Source organism: Lupinus angustifolius, chromosome LG10 (genome assembly GCF_001865875.1).
Source record: "Lupinus angustifolius cultivar Tanjil chromosome LG10, LupAngTanjil_v1.0, whole genome shotgun sequence".
In the NCBI taxonomy this organism is placed as follows: Eukaryota; Viridiplantae; Streptophyta; class Magnoliopsida; order Fabales; family Fabaceae; genus Lupinus; species Lupinus angustifolius.
Window position 1 is genome coordinate 3,319,332 of NC_032018.1, and position 18,520 is coordinate 3,337,851.

General features: G+C 27.8%; 1 protein-coding gene across 1 annotated transcript; it reads right to left on the minus strand.

Moving 5' to 3' along the window:
- LOC109358694 (beta-glucosidase 44-like) lies at positions 4,984-10,119 on the minus strand. Its single transcript, XM_019603084.1, has 11 exons — positions 9,816-10,119; positions 7,857-7,915; positions 7,673-7,748; positions 7,499-7,570; positions 7,004-7,091; positions 6,568-6,820; positions 6,366-6,481; positions 5,978-6,198; positions 5,853-5,884; positions 5,661-5,763; positions 4,984-5,357 (listed from the first exon to the last, which is right to left on the minus strand). The coding sequence occupies exons 1-11, from the start codon at positions 10,099-10,101 to the stop codon at positions 5,080-5,082; spliced, it is 1,584 nt and encodes a 527-aa protein (XP_019458629.1). The 5' UTR covers positions 10,102-10,119; the 3' UTR covers positions 4,984-5,079.

Sequence of the window (18,520 nt, forward strand, 5' to 3'; positions counted from 1 at the left end):
ATTCTCTTAAGCTATCGGTCTTACAAGTAACAAATCAACAAAAAGGTCAAATTTATTTTGGAGGTGCTAGAACGGACCTAATGCAAGAATTGAAACAGGTAAACGGCTTTGAGGAATGTCTCAAAATGTCATTTCACTATTGGGTTTACCCATATCTCCAACTAAGTAGAATGCAGCATACTATGAACGGATAATCAAGAAAATTGCAGCCAAAACAAATGCCACTCCTCAACAAACCTCTCCTATGGTTGTAGTATACAATTAGTGAACTCATGTTAATGTCTGTGCAAACCTATTGGGTTGCTACATTTATTATACCTTCAAAATATCCATATTCTATCTCGTTTAGATCATCAAACTCAGGATTATAACAAGAAATATAGGGCATACTATCTTATATTGTGAATCAAATGAGCCCTAAAAAATAGTGAAGAGCTTAAGTTGATATGCTCTTTCATGCAAAATTCATATGGGGAACAAAATCTCCCTAAACGTGCCGTGATTCGTTGGCTAATTAATGTGCTGGAACCACTTGCATGGGAAAGATAGGGGACCAAAAATGAATATACAGGTTAGTGATGTGACTTATATAAGTTATATTTGTCATGCAATATTAAGGGGTCGCTAAGAATAAACCAGTTTTCATTAAAGTATAATGCATGGAAACTAAAATCCTACGAATTTGGACGTAAGAAGGTAGACACTATATGATGTGATAGTTGTTCTTATTCCTCATATATTGGATAAAAGGAATCAAAGAATCTTCACAGCTAAGAAGTACCCATGATAGATTCAAACATATTCAGCAGGAGGTGAAATGGAAGGTGGAGCATCTATGAAGACCTAAGAAGGTAGCATTGAAGAATTTCCTTGAGCTTATATGCTGTGTAATCAAGCAATGGATGTTATATGGTTGATTTTGTTGAATTGTCAGTGAACTATTTTGATCTATATTTCGCAAATGTGTTGGGGAATGTCATGTGAATTGAGATAGCTTGACTTAAGACTTTAAGTGAAAGTTAATGATTGAATGTAAAGTTTAAGCACAAAATAAAATTTTAGTAAAATTATACAAATCATCACACACTTTTTTGAACCTACCTAAATCCTCTATCATCACTTATGCATGAGAAATAAGTGTAATCTTTTAAGAAAAAATGTGATAAATGTAATTAAGTTAGTCAAAACCTATTATATTGTGGAAACAAGTCTAGTATACAAATTAATACCTATTATATTGTGGAAACAAGTCTAGTATACAAATTAATGTATATTTATTATTTTTTGTTACAAAATGTATCAACAATTCTAAAGATATATTGTTTGAATCGCTCTTATATTGTATAGTTAATGAACTAAAAATAATAAAGAGGTATTGAATCATATATTATTTGGAGTTATATTCACAATATAATAGACTAACTTAATTGTATTTATCACATTTTTTTTTTCTTTAAAGAATTAAACATATTTCTCATTCTCATGTAGGGTGGTCAAAGTATAATGAAAGTATAAAAATAATAGGGTTTATGTAGATATAAAAAAGTAAGGATGATTTTTGTAAATTCACTAAAACTCAAGGGGGTGTGAGTTTAATTTAGTGAGGTTTTAACTATTTAGTATTAACCTAAAATATGGTATTCTCTATCCCTTCATCCAAGTTTCAAAATTGAAACCCATAATCACAATTGTTGTTCCGAAATTGCACTATTAGCAAAACCACAACCATAATTACAATGAGTAAATTATATATTGCATTACCTGGCCAGAAGCACTTTTCATAAAAGTGGGCTCTTCAGAAAATAAATAGTCTTCCAACAACTTCCCACATTGATCACAACATCTGACAACATTACAAGAAACACACAAATTAACAAAAACCCAATCTCAAATAAAAACAGCTATTCAGCTTTAAAAGATAAGATCATTAAATCTCTAGACAAAAATATTTGTACAAATATATATATAGTTACTCACAAGGAGCCATCATTAAATCGCGTAGCAGAAACATTGTTACAACATTCATCACAATACACCATTCTATATTTGCAGTTGATAGAACCTCTATGTGCAGAAGATTCTTCACATTCGAGTTAGAACCCTTTTCACAGAATGCAACAAGGGCTCTGATGAATGATAATATACAAGGTTTGTAACAAAACAAGGGACGGTTGAAGCGTAGTGGCACAACAGTGGAACGTGACAATGTGGAGATGAAACACAATAAGAGGTTACGTACGTACGCAATAATAAACCATATACACTCTTATATAGGTCTAACACTCCTGGCCCAAATAGTCAACTCTATCAAATACTATAGTTGGAAAAAAAAGCAATTTTTTTGCATAATCTAATGTAACAAACCACTGATTTTACGAGGCTAATCTAATCTACTCTAATCTTTTTTTTTAGAATAAATCTAATCTACTCTAATCTTTTTATTTAGAATATATCAAATCTAATATAACGTATTCTTTTTTATTTACATAATTTATATATGAAAGTAATATTTGGAAGTTTAAAATAGTTAATTAATAATAGAAAAATATAAGTTTGAAATATAAAAATTATATTATGGTGGTAGTTATTTATTGTTTTGTCTTTTTTTTTTATCAACAATTGTTAGTATGTTAGTTGTTAATACTTAATATGTTAGTATTTTGTTATGGATGAAATTCTACCCTCGACCTCCTACACCCTACCATCAACAACCCTTATATGGTGGGACTCGAACCCACAACCTCCTACACTACAAATAATCTGCATAGAATTGATGTGGTAGTTAAAAAATAAGCGTTAATTTACATTAAGAGATATAATATTTAGAAACATGACATTAGAATTACTCCATAGAAATTATTTTATATTTTCCCTTAATCTATTAATATAGAAGATTAGTATAGATAAACATGAAATTATGAATTATAAAAGATAAAATAGGGGAACATAAAATATTTCAATGGTATTTATTTTATGTTTTTCTAATTTCTATTAGTATAAAAATTTATATAAAATATTTCATGGTAGTTATTTAATGTTTATTAATATTAGTATAGAAGATAAAGTAGGGAAACATAAAATATTTCAAGGTAGTTATTTTATGTTTTTCTAATTTCTATTAGTATTAATATAGAAATTTATATAAAATATTTCATCATAGTTATTTAATGTTTATTAATATTAGTATAGAAGATAAAGTATAGAAACTTAAAATATTCCAAGGATAGTTATTATAATATTTTTCTAATATCTATTAGTATTAGTATAGAAATTTATATAAAACACTTGATGATATTTATTTAATGTTTATTAATATTAGTATATACTAGTGTGTACAGGCACTTCGTGTCTGCCGGCGAATATTGTGTGATACTACATATTCAATTTTTATATATTTAATTTTTTTTGAATTAAAATGTATTTGTTGTATTCAGTGTACTTTATATTATATTTTTTGTGTGATTATGATAATGTTTAATTTAAGGTGAGATATGTGGTTAATTAATGCATCGGTGATAGTTGCTTAGGATTATATAGTTTTTTTTGTAAAAATTAAATAATGTTAAGGGCAATATAAAATGAAAATTACACCATGAGGGAAGTTATTTCAAGTTTTGGCTTTATATATAGTATAGATATAGATATATAGTATAGATAAAGATAAAGTTAGAAGTTATAAAATATGAAATTGGCAAATATAAACTACTTCATGGAAACTATTTTGGGTTTTGCCTTTATTAATAGTATAGAAGTATGAATAGTATAAATATATATAATATATAATAGGTTCAACATATATTTTACAAACTAATATTTATATCTAAATGGCATTAGGTTCTTCATTTTTATTCAAGGGGGTTAATTTATAGTTTTCTAATAATTCTGAATATCATAAATCAAGTACAGATTTAAAAATATGTTGACCCTGAAGATAAATTATACGGTTATGATTGAGAGATAAAATAAAAAAGATTGAGTGGAGGAATAAATGAATCTCTTGAAATAATATAAATTAATGTAAATCTAAGAAATTGAATTGATTTATGAAATTGAGTTTATATAATCAATTTGATTAAACGACAATTACAATTCATTCTCTCAATTGATATTTGTTGTTGGGATGAGCACACTAAAATGAATTAGTTCCATGTTTCTTTAGTGGATATTAATTCACTGTAGCATGTAATCTTATACTAATTTTAAATCTCACCAAGCACGGGTTTAATTTTAATGAGCAATCATGGCATATTACAAAGTTGAGAAGAAGTCTGTCAATTTTTTAACGAGAGTATATGCTTAAAAAACATGCTAAAAATGTGCTTATTGCTTAAATGTTTTTTCTGTCGCCTAGTTGAATATTTGGCAAAATTAGTCTACATATTCTAACTTCACTACATGGAGCCCTGCCTATTTCATGTTTTGGCGATTTCCATCTTTAAGTTAATTTCCAAACTCACAATGAGTTTAAATTTCAACATTTTTTATCATAAATAAAGAATAAGATTCTGATTATCTCTAAGTCTAATCTTTTTTTGTTAAACATTTCCAAACTCATATATGTCACTTAGCATTAGGTTTCAGCCACAATAATTGGTCTCTTTATATGCTTTAAATCTTAATAATTGGTCTTTTTCATTAATAATTGTTTCATAGAAAGTGTTATCTATATATATTAGATTAAGGTATATTAATAAATGAATGAAGTCGCCAAAAAGAGAAACGTTTACCATCAGTAAGTGTTAATAGAGTGAAAGTCGTAGAGGACGTTGGCCCGTAAAAGGACAGCAATGTTAGAAGTCCTATATTGAGTAGAATAACAAATTCAATGCAGTAGTTCGATGATAATGATAAGGCCCCCTCACCTAATATCAAAATCTTTGCATAATGCAATTATACTGAGTTATGTTCTTTTTGTTATTAACCAAAGCTATTCTGTCAATATGGAAAATCTAGCATGATGCATACTAACAAAATAAAAAGTTAAGATCACTTTATTCACTAATTTTATTAATCAATTTGCATTATTACAATTGAAGAAAGCCCTCACTGACAAAAAAACAGAAAACATGACTCTGCTGTTTATTGCTTCTTTTTGGTAAGTAGCTTCTTGAACCAGTATGCTGACAACTTAGGGTATCTCTTAAGGGTTTTGAAATCAACATAGACTATACCAAACCTTGATGTGTAACCCAATCTCCATTCAAAGTTATCAAGCAATGACCATGCAAAGTATCCAACCACATTTGCTCCATCATCCACTGCTTTCTTTAGTTGAGTCAAATAGCCTTTGTAAAAATTTATTCTTGTGGTGTCATACAAAGCCTCTGAAAATGTTACATTACCCGGATAATCCATGCCTACAAAAAATAAACTGTGTTACATGACATTGCTAGCAATGTTTTTACAGATGAAAGAAGAAAAGGTTTAAAATATAGTTATAGCCCCTATAGTTTTTCACTTTTTGGTTTCTTTCCCTCTATAGCTCAAAAGCTTATTTATGAGTCCTTATACTTTTACTAACAAGTATGGACATATTACTAAGAATTTTGTAAGTATAAGGGGTTAGTGTTAAACTATAGGGACCAAAGCCAAAATGGCAAAGAAAAAACTATAGGGACTAAGTTGTATTTAATCAGCAAGAAGCTAGCATTTGGTGTTACCATTTTCAGATAAGATCACAGTAGGGTTTCCATAACGCTTCTTGATGTATGTCAAGGATTTGTACATGCCCCATGGTACATTGTAAAGCCAAAATGAATATGCCTGCAAAATTCCACTCAAAACAAAGTTAATACATGATTTCATGCACTTACTGTTTTATAACAAACATCTTCAGGTACATTTAAACTTACTCTTGGACCAACAGGTTTCCCATTCTTAACATCTTCCATGTTCATGAAAAAACAAAGATAAGTCAAGGTAATAATGCACAGAAAATTTTGAAAATAATGTTTTTATAAAAGAGGCATTATCTTACAAGCAAACCCTGCATTCCAATCTTGTTGGTAGCCTGGGACTTTTGGTTTATTTGATTGGTGGGGATCATACATGTAGTAAGTCGTATATTGGTTAATACCGACGAAATCAAACGAGCCCTTGACGAGTTTAACTTCCTTCTCAGTGAACTTGGGGAGTCTATTCCCAACAATTTCTTCAATAGTTCTTGGATACTTACCATATACAAGGGGATCCATGAACCTGTGTGAATTTGAACACTATTATTGTTAACTGATACCTCTTTGAGTTGAAATGCAAGTAGTTGATTACATTATTCTCAGACAGTCATTAGAACTTTTTTCTGCATGTTCACCTTCATAGGAAACAATTTACATTCAAAATTATGTAAATGATGCCAAAGATTTTACCATCCAAGATGAAAATCACGCGCTCTTTGAGCTGCATAGTTATCCTCCTTTGATCTTGTAAGATTCTCATACCAAACAAAATCCAAGAGAATTCCAATTCTTCCCTTTTGCTTTTCCTGAAACAAGCACATTCATCATCACTACACAAACACTTTCTTGCAGTTAAAGTTAGCATACGAAGGATTACAAATACTATCATTACTTGGTACTTAAGTCTGTATCTTTCTACAGCAGCTGCATGTGATAATATCAAATTGTGGGTAACAATGTAAGGCTCAGTGCCTGAGTTACCAACAGTGCAATTTCCATATTCTTTTGAGCATCTTGCAGGGGCAAATAAACCATTATCATAGCCAAGAGCAGCCACCACCCTTGGTTCATTAAAAGTCATCCAATTCTTCACTCTGTCACCAAAAGTCTTGAAACAGAACTCTGCATAGTCTGCAAAATCTTTCCTGTAAATTTTTTAACCATTCATCAAATATTAGTTAGCCATAGTTACAGTAAGAAGGTTAGTCTATACTCTATACAATCCATTTTAATCCAAACTTATTTCAAATATTAATCTATGAAAAAATATCTCTTTGTCCAAGCCTAATGTTCCAACTTCTTATTTTATTATGTACAATGTTACTTACACTACATTGCGGCTCAATAATCCATTGTATCTCAACTCGAGAGCCAAAGGGAGGTCATAGTGGTAGAGATTTGCATAAGGAATAATGCCTGCAAGAGTTTCAGGTTAATCAAATGGGGAACAATAAGGACTAAACATTACATTTCAAATTATATGTCATGATCATGAGATGACCAAAAGGTCAAAATTTCTATTTTTGTGTGCGACACTTGTTCCGAAACAAACAAGGATAAAACTCAGATAAAGTTCTTAAAGAGCTTGTAATGTTGATCACTAGAGAAATACAGTAACATGTATTATTTTTTATCCACCCAAAAATAAAACATGCTCTATTTTTAGAGAAAATGATAGATGATATACAATGATTATAAAGCTTTATAATGACATTGCATAAATATTACATTTTTTTATTTATAGAAGTTAACACTTAAAACATCAAGCAAAAACGGAACTTCTTGTAAATGGCGTAAGAAAAAAAGACTTTCTTAACATTTACCTCTTAGTAGTAAGGAATCGATCAACCTATTGTAGTATTCTACGCCTTTCCAATTTACTTCACCAGTTCCATCTGCAGCAAAGTATACATATACTGGTCACTAATGAAAATTACATGATTATTTTTTAAATCTTATTTTGATCAAAATATGTAAAATATAAACTATAAAGTTACTTGGGAAAATTCTGGACCACGAGATTGAGAACCGATAGGCATCAAAATTAAAATGTGACATGATATCTATATCTTCCTGTCAAATTAAACAATAAACATCGTCAACCTCAAATTATTATTATTATTTCCATTAAACAACTTGAACATATATACACATAAGTATATAGATTATAGACACACTTACTTTGTAGCGGTGGTACTGATCCACAGAAACTTCTGCTGTGCCATTATTGGCGATAACCCCTGTTTTGAATTGGAAAAAAATTAAAAATATATCCCATAATGAAAGGAAAAGCATTATTTGTCATATATCATCTAATAATATAAAAATATTTAAATTGAGGATATTAAACCTACTCAAGGAAAGTAGTTCAATAAAGTAGACAAAAAAGCTTAGAGTAAAATTTATATACTTTTCTATAAAGAATGGTAATATCTTAAAAAGTTGAGGGTATTTATGGAAAGTGTTTGATTGGATCCTAGCTTTTTCACCAGAAAAGTCACATTGTGTAAGATATAGGTGGACCGCTGTAGTGCATCACGATTCACTACACAAAAAATGAGGACCGCTCTAACAACAGGAATCAAGATAAAAAAATTGAGGCAGAAATAAAAAATAATATACATATTAAAAAATTGATCAACAAATTACAAATATCGCTGAAATAGACAGCTTAGATTCGTTTAACGGAGAGTGAGTGCTTTGAAATATTTTGTAATTTGGAACATAAAAATGTATCATATATGTCATCTTTAATTTTATAAATAATAAAATAGCACTATGGATCCAAGTGATAATGAGTATTATCCCTCTGTAGCAAAATTTAGAATTTAAGTGTTGTGAAAGAAAACAAAAAAAAATAGACTTCTACTTGACATGGATTAACGACTCAGTAAAATTAGATGATAAACATTAATGTTAAAAGTTTAAAACAAAAACTAGTTATATAGATTTTTTTTGTTTCCCACATGTATCCTCGCACTGGAGGCAATCCTGTCCGAACCGGTAACATCCACAGGTACGTGGGGTTAACTCTCCAAACGAGCATTTTTTTCATCCACAAGACTTCGAACCCGGGTTCTTGCTTAAGGGGAATCAAGCATGTATCACTTGAACCAACGCACGTTGGTTAGTTATATAGATTAGTCACGACTCACGAGATGTATGCTTTATAATTTTATAATATTATTGTGCGTATCATACGCATATATTTTAATAACAATTATACTAGTACCATATGATTAAATGATCTTGCAAAAAAGGAGTGTATTAAGCAAAACGTGAGATGTACTTTAAACTGGAATATGTATTGAATTATGTTTAACTAATTTAAGCAATTAAATCATTAGACGAGATGATTTTAAATATAATTAATAATTATTTATAAATATAATTCTATATAAATATAAAACATTTTATATAATTAATAATAGTATTGAAGTAAAAAAATTTAATCTTTATTTGGACTAAATTAAAATAAAATATTAAAGTAGTATTCTGATTCTTTTTTATAAAAATTATGTGAATATTCTGTTAACTTTCCACGTTATTATGGAAAGTGAATTTAATACAATCAGATCAGAATATTCTCGATCAAACTGCCAAGTCCGATTCAGTTGTTATGTATTAAGTGTTCATTACCATTATATACATAAATTAATATGATTTATATGCATAAATTAATAGTATAGTTGAGGATATATGTATTATAATATAATATATATATATATATATATATATATAAATAATGATTGTCATAATTACACTGGTATTTTTGTCATCCTCAACTATACTAGATGTCAACATGAGAGAGGTTTTTTAAAATGAGTGCAATGTTTTATACAATAATGGTGAGGAACACATTAATTCGCAAACAATAAATAATATTTTTTTATAATATTAAATATTATTTTTATTCTTATTTAGGTTTCTTTCTGTACTTTTTCTTACAACATTTCCTTTTACTGGCAAAATCTACTTTTTCCTCATTTTTCATTAGTTAACTACAGTGGATTAGTGAATTAAAAGAGAGTAAGAATACTGTTGTATAACCTTAAAACTAATGAATGTGGTTGCTTTAAGGAGAACCTTAGTCTTAAGAAATACATAGTATGAAGAATAAGAATCGATTGAATGACGAACCTGGGTTACGGTTGATGAAATCGTCCCAAATGCTGGGGCCACGACCCTCCTGACTGGCCATACCCTCAACTTGATAAGCCGACGTCGCCGTTCCGAACAAGAATCCCTTCGGGAACGCCTCTCTGCTAAGCCCTCCCGTATCTAAATTCACCTTTTCAGGTACCACCACCGTCTCATCATGCTCCCCACCACCCGCACTACACTGGATAACTGAACCACTAAGCAGCAAGGAAAACAAGAGGCACAACAATGGAGGAGAATGTAGTAGATATGATGAAGTCACCATTTTCAAGCTTCATATGAGGATAATGTTCAAGCTTCATATAAGTGATGTATATTTATAGGGAAAATTTGTTTATATTTCCAATTTTGCCCAGCCATGAGATTATAAATTTAATTGGACAATGATATCTTTATCACAAATTTTGGATATCAAAGCTTACAGGTTACAACATATGATATTTGGAAATTATTGGTAAATAAATGTCTTTTAATTTTGGATATCACGGGCAATGGACCATACGTGGCTATGCGTGTACCTCTTTGCCTTTGGTGGTAGGTACCAATCTAGTATAAATTATTAAAATAATCAAATCTCTTTAACTTGTCATATTAACTTTTTACTTTTTTCTATTTTTATCTTAATTAAAACAATCTTATTTTATTTTTATTATATTGTCTCAACAATTTATGTACAATCAGTGGAAAATTTTATACTTCTATACTATATATAAAGTCAAAACTTGAAATAACTATCATCATTATTCTATTTTCTTATTTAGTATTATTTATTTCTAAGTAAAACTATATAATCCTAGATAATTATAATTAATACATCTCACTTTAAGTTGGATATTATAACATGAATTATATTCAATAAAAAACATTCTAATTCTCTAAAATAAAAAATACAAATTTAATACTTAATATGATAAAATAAAAATGTGGGTCGGCAAACATAAAGTCTTTGTGAACACGCTACTTAATATAAAATTATTATATTATACATCATTTATATATTCGCATTACTTTTATTTAAGAGTTGATGAAATTAAAAATAAATAGAATAATACAATAATATAAAAATTGTTACATTATCAATGCATTCATATTTTCTCTTTTATAAATAACTATGTGACTCTTTTCCTTATATCTCATACACATTCTCTTGTGTACGGTGTATTTAGGATGTGTTCAGGCTGTGAATTTATAAAATGTAGCTAAAAACTTGTAGTTATGTAGGTAGCAAGTTAGAATTTTTCTATGAAACTAGTTTTGTAAATAACTGAATTTTAGAAATTGACTGAAAATAAAATACATTATTATTTAGTTATTTTTTAATTGGGGTAATTAAATGCAAAGATAATATAAAATAATTATTTATTTTTATATTTTATTTGTAAATGGATATTAATATTTTGTTTGTTTGTTTCTTTTATTTTAATATAAAAAATTTATTTTTAGTATTTTTTTCTAAAAATGTAATATAATTAACTTACATAACTTTATAATATTTTTACATTGTTAATATTATACATGGTTAAAATATATAATATGAAAATATTTTATACTTCCATTAATAATCAAATGCAAGAATAATGTATTCATCACAAAAGATTATGAAGAAAAAAATATAAGTGATTTCTTTTTAAATAATGAGGACATAAAATGTAATTTTTAAAATATTAAAAAACAAAATTGTTAAGCAAATTATTGAAAGATATTTTCACTTTCTAAATGTTAGAAGCTTTATGAAAATAGCTTCTAAAGACTACAAACTCGTTTTTTTTAAACTAAAAGCTAGCTTCAATTTCTTTATTGACTATATTTAAATCTAGTTACACCACTCTTTTTCTCACCATCATACAGTTTTTGTAAAATAGTTAAAAAGAACACACAAATATGCTGTGCAGTCATTGTTGAAAGTAAGAACACACAAATAGTTAAAAGAACACACAAATATAAGTCATAAGTTGTATCAAGTAGCTTTTTAACAAAGCCTCATTGTTAAACCAAATAGTTTATATTTTGGCTTGTCCTTTTTATACCTGCTTGTGTTTTTACTGTGTACTTTCACATAGATATGGAAATACATCACCCAGTCAATCAGTGGCACATGGCTTGGCTAGCTAGAAGCCTCCATGGTCTGGTCCCTTTGAGAAAATGGCCACAATGCCACATATAGACTTCTTAGTGTTTCAGGAAATCTGTTTATTCTGATTCATTCTAAATATTTATATATTTTTATTATATCATTTATTATTCAGTTAGATTATTTATATTTAAGAGTTAATAATGATTAATATTAATAGTGGATAACATAAAAATAATGTAAAAAATCTTATATTATGGATACTTACTTTTTCTACTTATTTTACTAGGCAAGACATCATGCTACATAAAATGTTCCTCCTAGGATGACTTGTTTAGTTATATATAATTATTATTTACTGTCAATTTCTTATGACCTAAAAGGTTAAAACATGAATTCATTCGAAGTAACTTAAAATATTAATTATCATTTCACAAATATTAATTTCTTATTACTCCAAGATTCCATCATCATAGTAAAACCAATAAGTCACACTCATATATTAATAAAATTGAGGGAGTTCTTTGTAGAATAAATCATGAAAGGGTTCTCATTCATTCAACCTTTGCAAAACATTGCATTGTTGTTAAATCATCTACCTATTTAAAGGTTTATTTGGATATAAATTTCCTCCTCTTTGAGGGTCTTATTATACATTAGGCTTTTAGTGGAACTAATAGGTCACAGGCCTTAAAATATGCCCCTCAAAAAAACCTTCTATAATCTAACAGGTGAGTCTTGAGCCTAATATGTAGTGTTTAGTGTAATAAGTTAGATTTATTAAACGTAAGAGTTATCTATTAAGTTAGTAGTATAAGGTCTCATTAGATCTCTAGAATAATCAAAAAGTAAAGAGTTTGATTTATGAGAATAACACTTATTATAAGGGACAATTATGCACACCAAAATGACTAATTACTTACCCAAAAATATTAAAATTATACTATTTATACTACCAAAAAACTTAAGAGTTAGGCTTAGCCAACCATTTCCGCCCGTACTTTTCACATAAAAGTTTGCTTGTGAACTTTAAAATGTTGTCATATTGTAAAATAAGTACTTCAAGTTAAAAGTAACTTCCTAAAGAATATCACTAAAAAAATAAAAAGTTTTTATGAATAAGGACAATACTTGGATCAATTATTGAAATTATTGATCAAAAAATAAATAAGTATATTTTGAGTTTAATTCCAAGTAAAAATATTTATAATCAAATTGAATTAGATATTAAGTTGTTGATGCAAGTATTTTTAAACTTAATAATATTAGGTGACGAAAAATAACACAACAATTCCGATTGTATTGGTATGTGTAATGCTAACGAGAGTCAAGAATTCAACATATTAACTCATCAATTTTTAAACTCATTTACAATTTTTAATTTTCCGTGTCATAAAATTAAGTTCTTTCACACTATGATATTATATGTATTTAAATTTTGTCAAGTTAAATAATGAGGAACAGTAAATTTTGAAGGATATATCAATTTCAAAATAAATTTTTTTTAAGTTTTTTCTTATGCTTACAGAAACAATCCTCATGTAATATGTACGTTCTTAATTATGTGTGACAAAAAGTACTACTCGTACAAATGAATGGGTAACTCGTTAGTATAGTAAAATAAGTAACTCCATGTTAAAAGTAACTTCCTAAACTAAATGCTCTTCTCTTTTTATTTATAATTTCATTTTAGATTTATTATCTTTTTTATTTATTCTACTTATGATTTAATACAATAATAATAACTAGTTTTGAAATTTACCCGTATTAAATATTTTCTTGATTCATGTAATAATTAGTAAAAAATAATGATTATATAAATATAAAAACATATTTTATAAAATTCAATAAAATATAAAAAAAATTAAATAACATTTTTTATAATAGAATAGATAAATAGGAAGAAAAGAAGTAAAAGAAAAACTTAAAAGTAACTCAAAGTAAAAAAAACAGTTCATCTGCAGTGTCAGTGGGAACAAAGTCCAAAATTTCTGCCAAAAAGTCACGAGGCATGTTATTCTGCAATAATTTGGAGGATGATTTCGTCATTTAGTTATTTGTTTCATAGCCATCTTGATACTGTTGTCCCCGTTATAATTTATATGTCGGTGGAAGGCGTTTGCTTCTTCAACCCAACTTTAGTTTTATATTTATTTTTGCATATACATAAAGATTAGTAAGTTTTGCTTTTAACAATGAACAATTAATTCTCTATGTATAAAGTAAAGATCTAATATGAAAACTAGCTATATACTACATAATGCATGTGATATTAATTGGATATTTTTTCTGTTGCAGAATGTATGAAAGTATCAACAGTATATTAATTTAATGGTGTAAGATCTTGTTAGATCTAGGATAATAAAAAATTAAAAGTTCAATTCTTATAAGTGATACTTATTAGAATGAACAGTTATATACCCAAAAAGAAATAGTTATTTAATCAAAATGTAAGGAAATATATTTGATAGTACCAAAAAATACTTATTCGGTTTTTCTCTAAGTTTTAAGCTATCTTAGGCTTTCTCCTCCAATTATTTACTCAAGAATAACTAATAAAACGAGTATTAAAATTTCTTCAAAAAAATCATTTTAAGAAAGATTATAATATTTATATACTCTCAATATAAAGATTTATACACAATCAACATATTACTCATCATTAATTTATATTACTTTTAAAAAAATTAATAATAGTTAAACATAAATGTATAAAATTCATACAAAGTTAGTAACTTAATGCATACATTTTGTCACTTTTACTTAATAATAACAATATTAAAAAAACATTACACAACCTTATTTACATTTTAATTATTGAATATTAAAACGTAAGAGAGAAAACGATTTTGAATACTCAATTCTATCTATACTAATATATAAAGTCAAAACATGATTAAGAGGTAACTATGTAATTGAACAATTGTAATTTCTATATTTTGATTTTGCCTTTTACTATATCTAATGTTTTTATGTTTATCTTTGTAACATACAAGTTGCTAATAATTTTGTAATATATCTTGTAAATAATTTTGAAACATGCATAAAACAAACAAAAATTAATTAGATTTGACACATTTCCTTAATCCTCATAATATTCTATTATATCAATAACTGGTTGAAATTCCACCGTGCAGAATGGGACAAAATTTGTGGCGAAATTGAAAATTTTGAAGGAAAGTATTGTACCTCTCTATAGAAACTTTAAGCAATTTATAAGCACAAATTAAAAAATTTATAAAAACTTTGTACATATATTCGATATCATAAAAATAAGAATGTGAATCGACATATAGGAATTGTTAGTTAGCATGCTTGTAATAATAATTATTCAAGTATTATTGTTAAAATGTGAAATTGATTATATAGATTAAATAGTACCATAATTTTCTATGATAAACATGTATATCAACAAAAATCTATAAAAAAAAATTCTAACCATTGAGTCTATACTTTTTCTTGAACTTTATAAATTAGACCAACTTCATATGTAGATTAGTACACAACTTCATAAAAAATATTTAGCCCCTAGCTTGGTTTTACGGAGTCTTCTCTAGATATGTCCTCATGTAAGGTTGTTAGGACAAGTGAATTTGCTTTTATTTGAAGCTTCAATTCGAAGTCTGGGGTTCAGGGAGAGAGATTAAGAGGAGGAAACAGAAGCTTTTAGTGACTTAGATTTTTTGAAGATAAGAATAATATTGCAAAACATCTATAAATTTATATTGTTCATTAACATTTTAATCCTTTTTAAATGATCTCTTATTTAATATATGCACATATTTTTTGTCATAAGCTATGGTAGCACTAGAATGAGGTACTGTTAGGAGATTATGCAAAATGAATGCAATGACCAAAAAATATCTTTAGTGTCATCCTTAGTATACCTTATATATAGAAGAATAATTTTGAAGGAGGGGGTTGATTTTTGGATAGTAATCTATCTATATTGGATTGCATTATCCATAAAATAGGTACTTGATGATTAAATTTTGAGCATGTTGAACCCAATTTTCTTCCCACTTGCTTTATAATAATATAATAAATTATAATAAAGTAGATAGTGACTCAAAGAGCCCATCTTCCAACAAGGTTGTTGAAATTAAATGAAAATATGTCCCAATTTACTTTGTCTATTTGTTTGGATTCATATGAGTTTCAACGCAACTCACCTAGTAGGGTCAATATATATTCAATAAAACTCATTTTCTTAAGTTCTATTTCATCGGGAAGAGAAACACTGCTCTAGTTGAACACTCAATATATTTCATCATGTCTATTGGATTTGATTTATTTTTGGTTGATTCGCCTTGACGTTTTGTCTATCACTATAATCAAGATAATATTCTCATAAATGTTAATTTTAAGAATAGAAAAGCATGATTCTTCGAATCCATGATCATTTCTATTTGAAATTTCATCTTTTAAAATACTTATAATTAATAAGCACGTTTTTATTTTTCTCAAGATCATGAATTAATTTGGAGTGTAAAACTAATCTTCAACTGAGATTTAATTTTGTCCTAATCACATGTAACACGTTTTAAAGCAATTAAGAGATTTTACATGCAATGACCATGCGTGTTTTAAATTTTTTTCTTGTAAGAAGTAACTTATCAAACATAAATTTGGATCGCGCCGTGATAATCTTATTCATAAATACTTGGAAGTATTTTTACAAGGGAATTTTAAGCTGAGACTTACCTCACTTCAATGAATATTCAAAATTCAACTTTCTAAACTTTTGTTTACAACATATAAAAAACATAGAATTAGAAAATTTGAATTGAGAGTAGCATGTGTGCTAATCAAATTCGTTAATCAACAAATCACCATATGACAATGATTGAGGTTGAACCCGGACCCTTTATTAAAAGTTTATAAATATAGACCAATAAATAAATGTATTATTATAATCAATGATTGAATTTCCATTATAATTTTATCTGAACTTTTGTAAATTAAATTTTAAAGTGGCCACACTCACATGCCAACTATTATAGATTCTACAAGTACTTTTACCGCATTCATTGACACGCATGATCATGATTGTCCCCTTTGATTTACTAGTCTATAGTTCTTATACTCTGGATCATAATTTGGTTCTATCCACAACAAATCAATGATTAGAGTGATGTGTGCGCTGGCACCCACATTGTCAACACTCCAAATATAGAAAATTCACCAAAATACTTTTACAGGAAGCAACGTGAAATGGCCATAACAAAACAACTTAACCCAACGTAAATCATATAGTTTGGATTAGTTTAGTTTATTGCGTTGATTTATATTTTAGAATGGTCTAAGGTCTCTTTAATTATTAGTTTTGAATTTGGTTGGAACCAAACCAACTCATAATAGGAAAGGAACTAAAGACGGATATTGTATGTTATCAAATCATATACATTATTCGTTTTAGTAATGTTAGAATGATAAAAACTTGGATTTGATTTTGAAAGACCAATACCAATTTGAGTGAACTATCTTTGAACACCATTAATGATTTTTCGTTGTCTATTTATTTAATATCTTGTTTTTACTTATTATTGTTGGTTGTTGGTTTTATTTAGGGGAGCATATTTTTCGCCTCAATATTTGTACCACTTCATTTATTCTTTAATTTTTATTGGTTAAAAAATGCAAAATTAATATGTATAATTTTCTTATCAATGAAAACCAATGAGTACTTGAAATAGGACAAAATTTTGAGACAGGAGATATGAGTCCCTACATACAATTTTGTTTTTGGAAAGGTTATGAAGGCTTGTTATGCAGTAACCTTTGGTGGAACATGATTCGTTATTATTGGCATGGGATTGCTTACTTTTGTGGAATATTGGGAAGTGAATCTGATTTATCATTCTTGGGCTGATATTTCCACTAAAAGATAACGAGGTTGCTTGCTTCAATCACGGTTAACTTACTTGTTCTATTTTACACGTTAAGCCCATGAGCCGTTGGCAGGAATAGTGGGTATATCTGGCAATGTAGGCTGTTAGACTAAAATTGTATGTTCAGTCCACTAAAATATGGGATCTGTGGACAATGTCAATTTGCTTTTAATAGGTTTACGTAATGGAACAAAGATAGAATGTCCTAAAAAAAAAGTATGTCTTTATATTTATAGGCAATCAAACTTCAATAAGTAAGGTAAACTAAGGAGGACAACCTATAATTTGTAGAGGACAATCTTATAATTATGAGAGTCACTTGAAGTTCATATTCTTAGAAGGAAATTATGAAAGTTTTTAGTTTATTTATTTATTTGCTTAAGTTTAATAAATGAGAATTTATTCTCATGGGTAGTCTTAAGATTTAATTTTGTCTTATGAGTTATTTCATTTAAATGTTCAAGTGTTTATTTTAATTATTCATGTAATATGGGTTGAGAAATTAATTTAAGAAGATAATATGGAGATAAATATCTGAAATCCAACATGCTTGATTTATTGGAATTAATCTCATATTTTTGCTTAGAGATAATGTGAAGATTCAGTTAATTTAATCATCACAATTCAGCCCGCCATGTCAAATTGAATTTGACAACCTTTGGCATTGGAGATCAAACAAAAACGTGGAGACCAAGTCAAGCAAGCAATTTCAACTCAACCAA

Bases quoted from the DNA above. Each gene is read 5' to 3' on its own strand.
- LOC109358694 (XM_019603084.1), bottom strand. From the start codon at position 10,101: ATGGTGACTTCATCATATCTACTACATTCTCCTCCATTGTTGTGCCTC. The intron at 7,571-7,672 runs GTAACTTTATAG...ACTTTGCTGCAG, and splicing joins GTGGTCCAGAATTTTCCCAA to ATGGAACTGGTGAAGTAAAT. The intron at 6,482-6,567 runs GTAATGATAGTA...TGCTTGTTTCAG, and splicing joins GATACAGACTTAAGTACCAA to GAAAAGCAAAAGGGAAGAAT.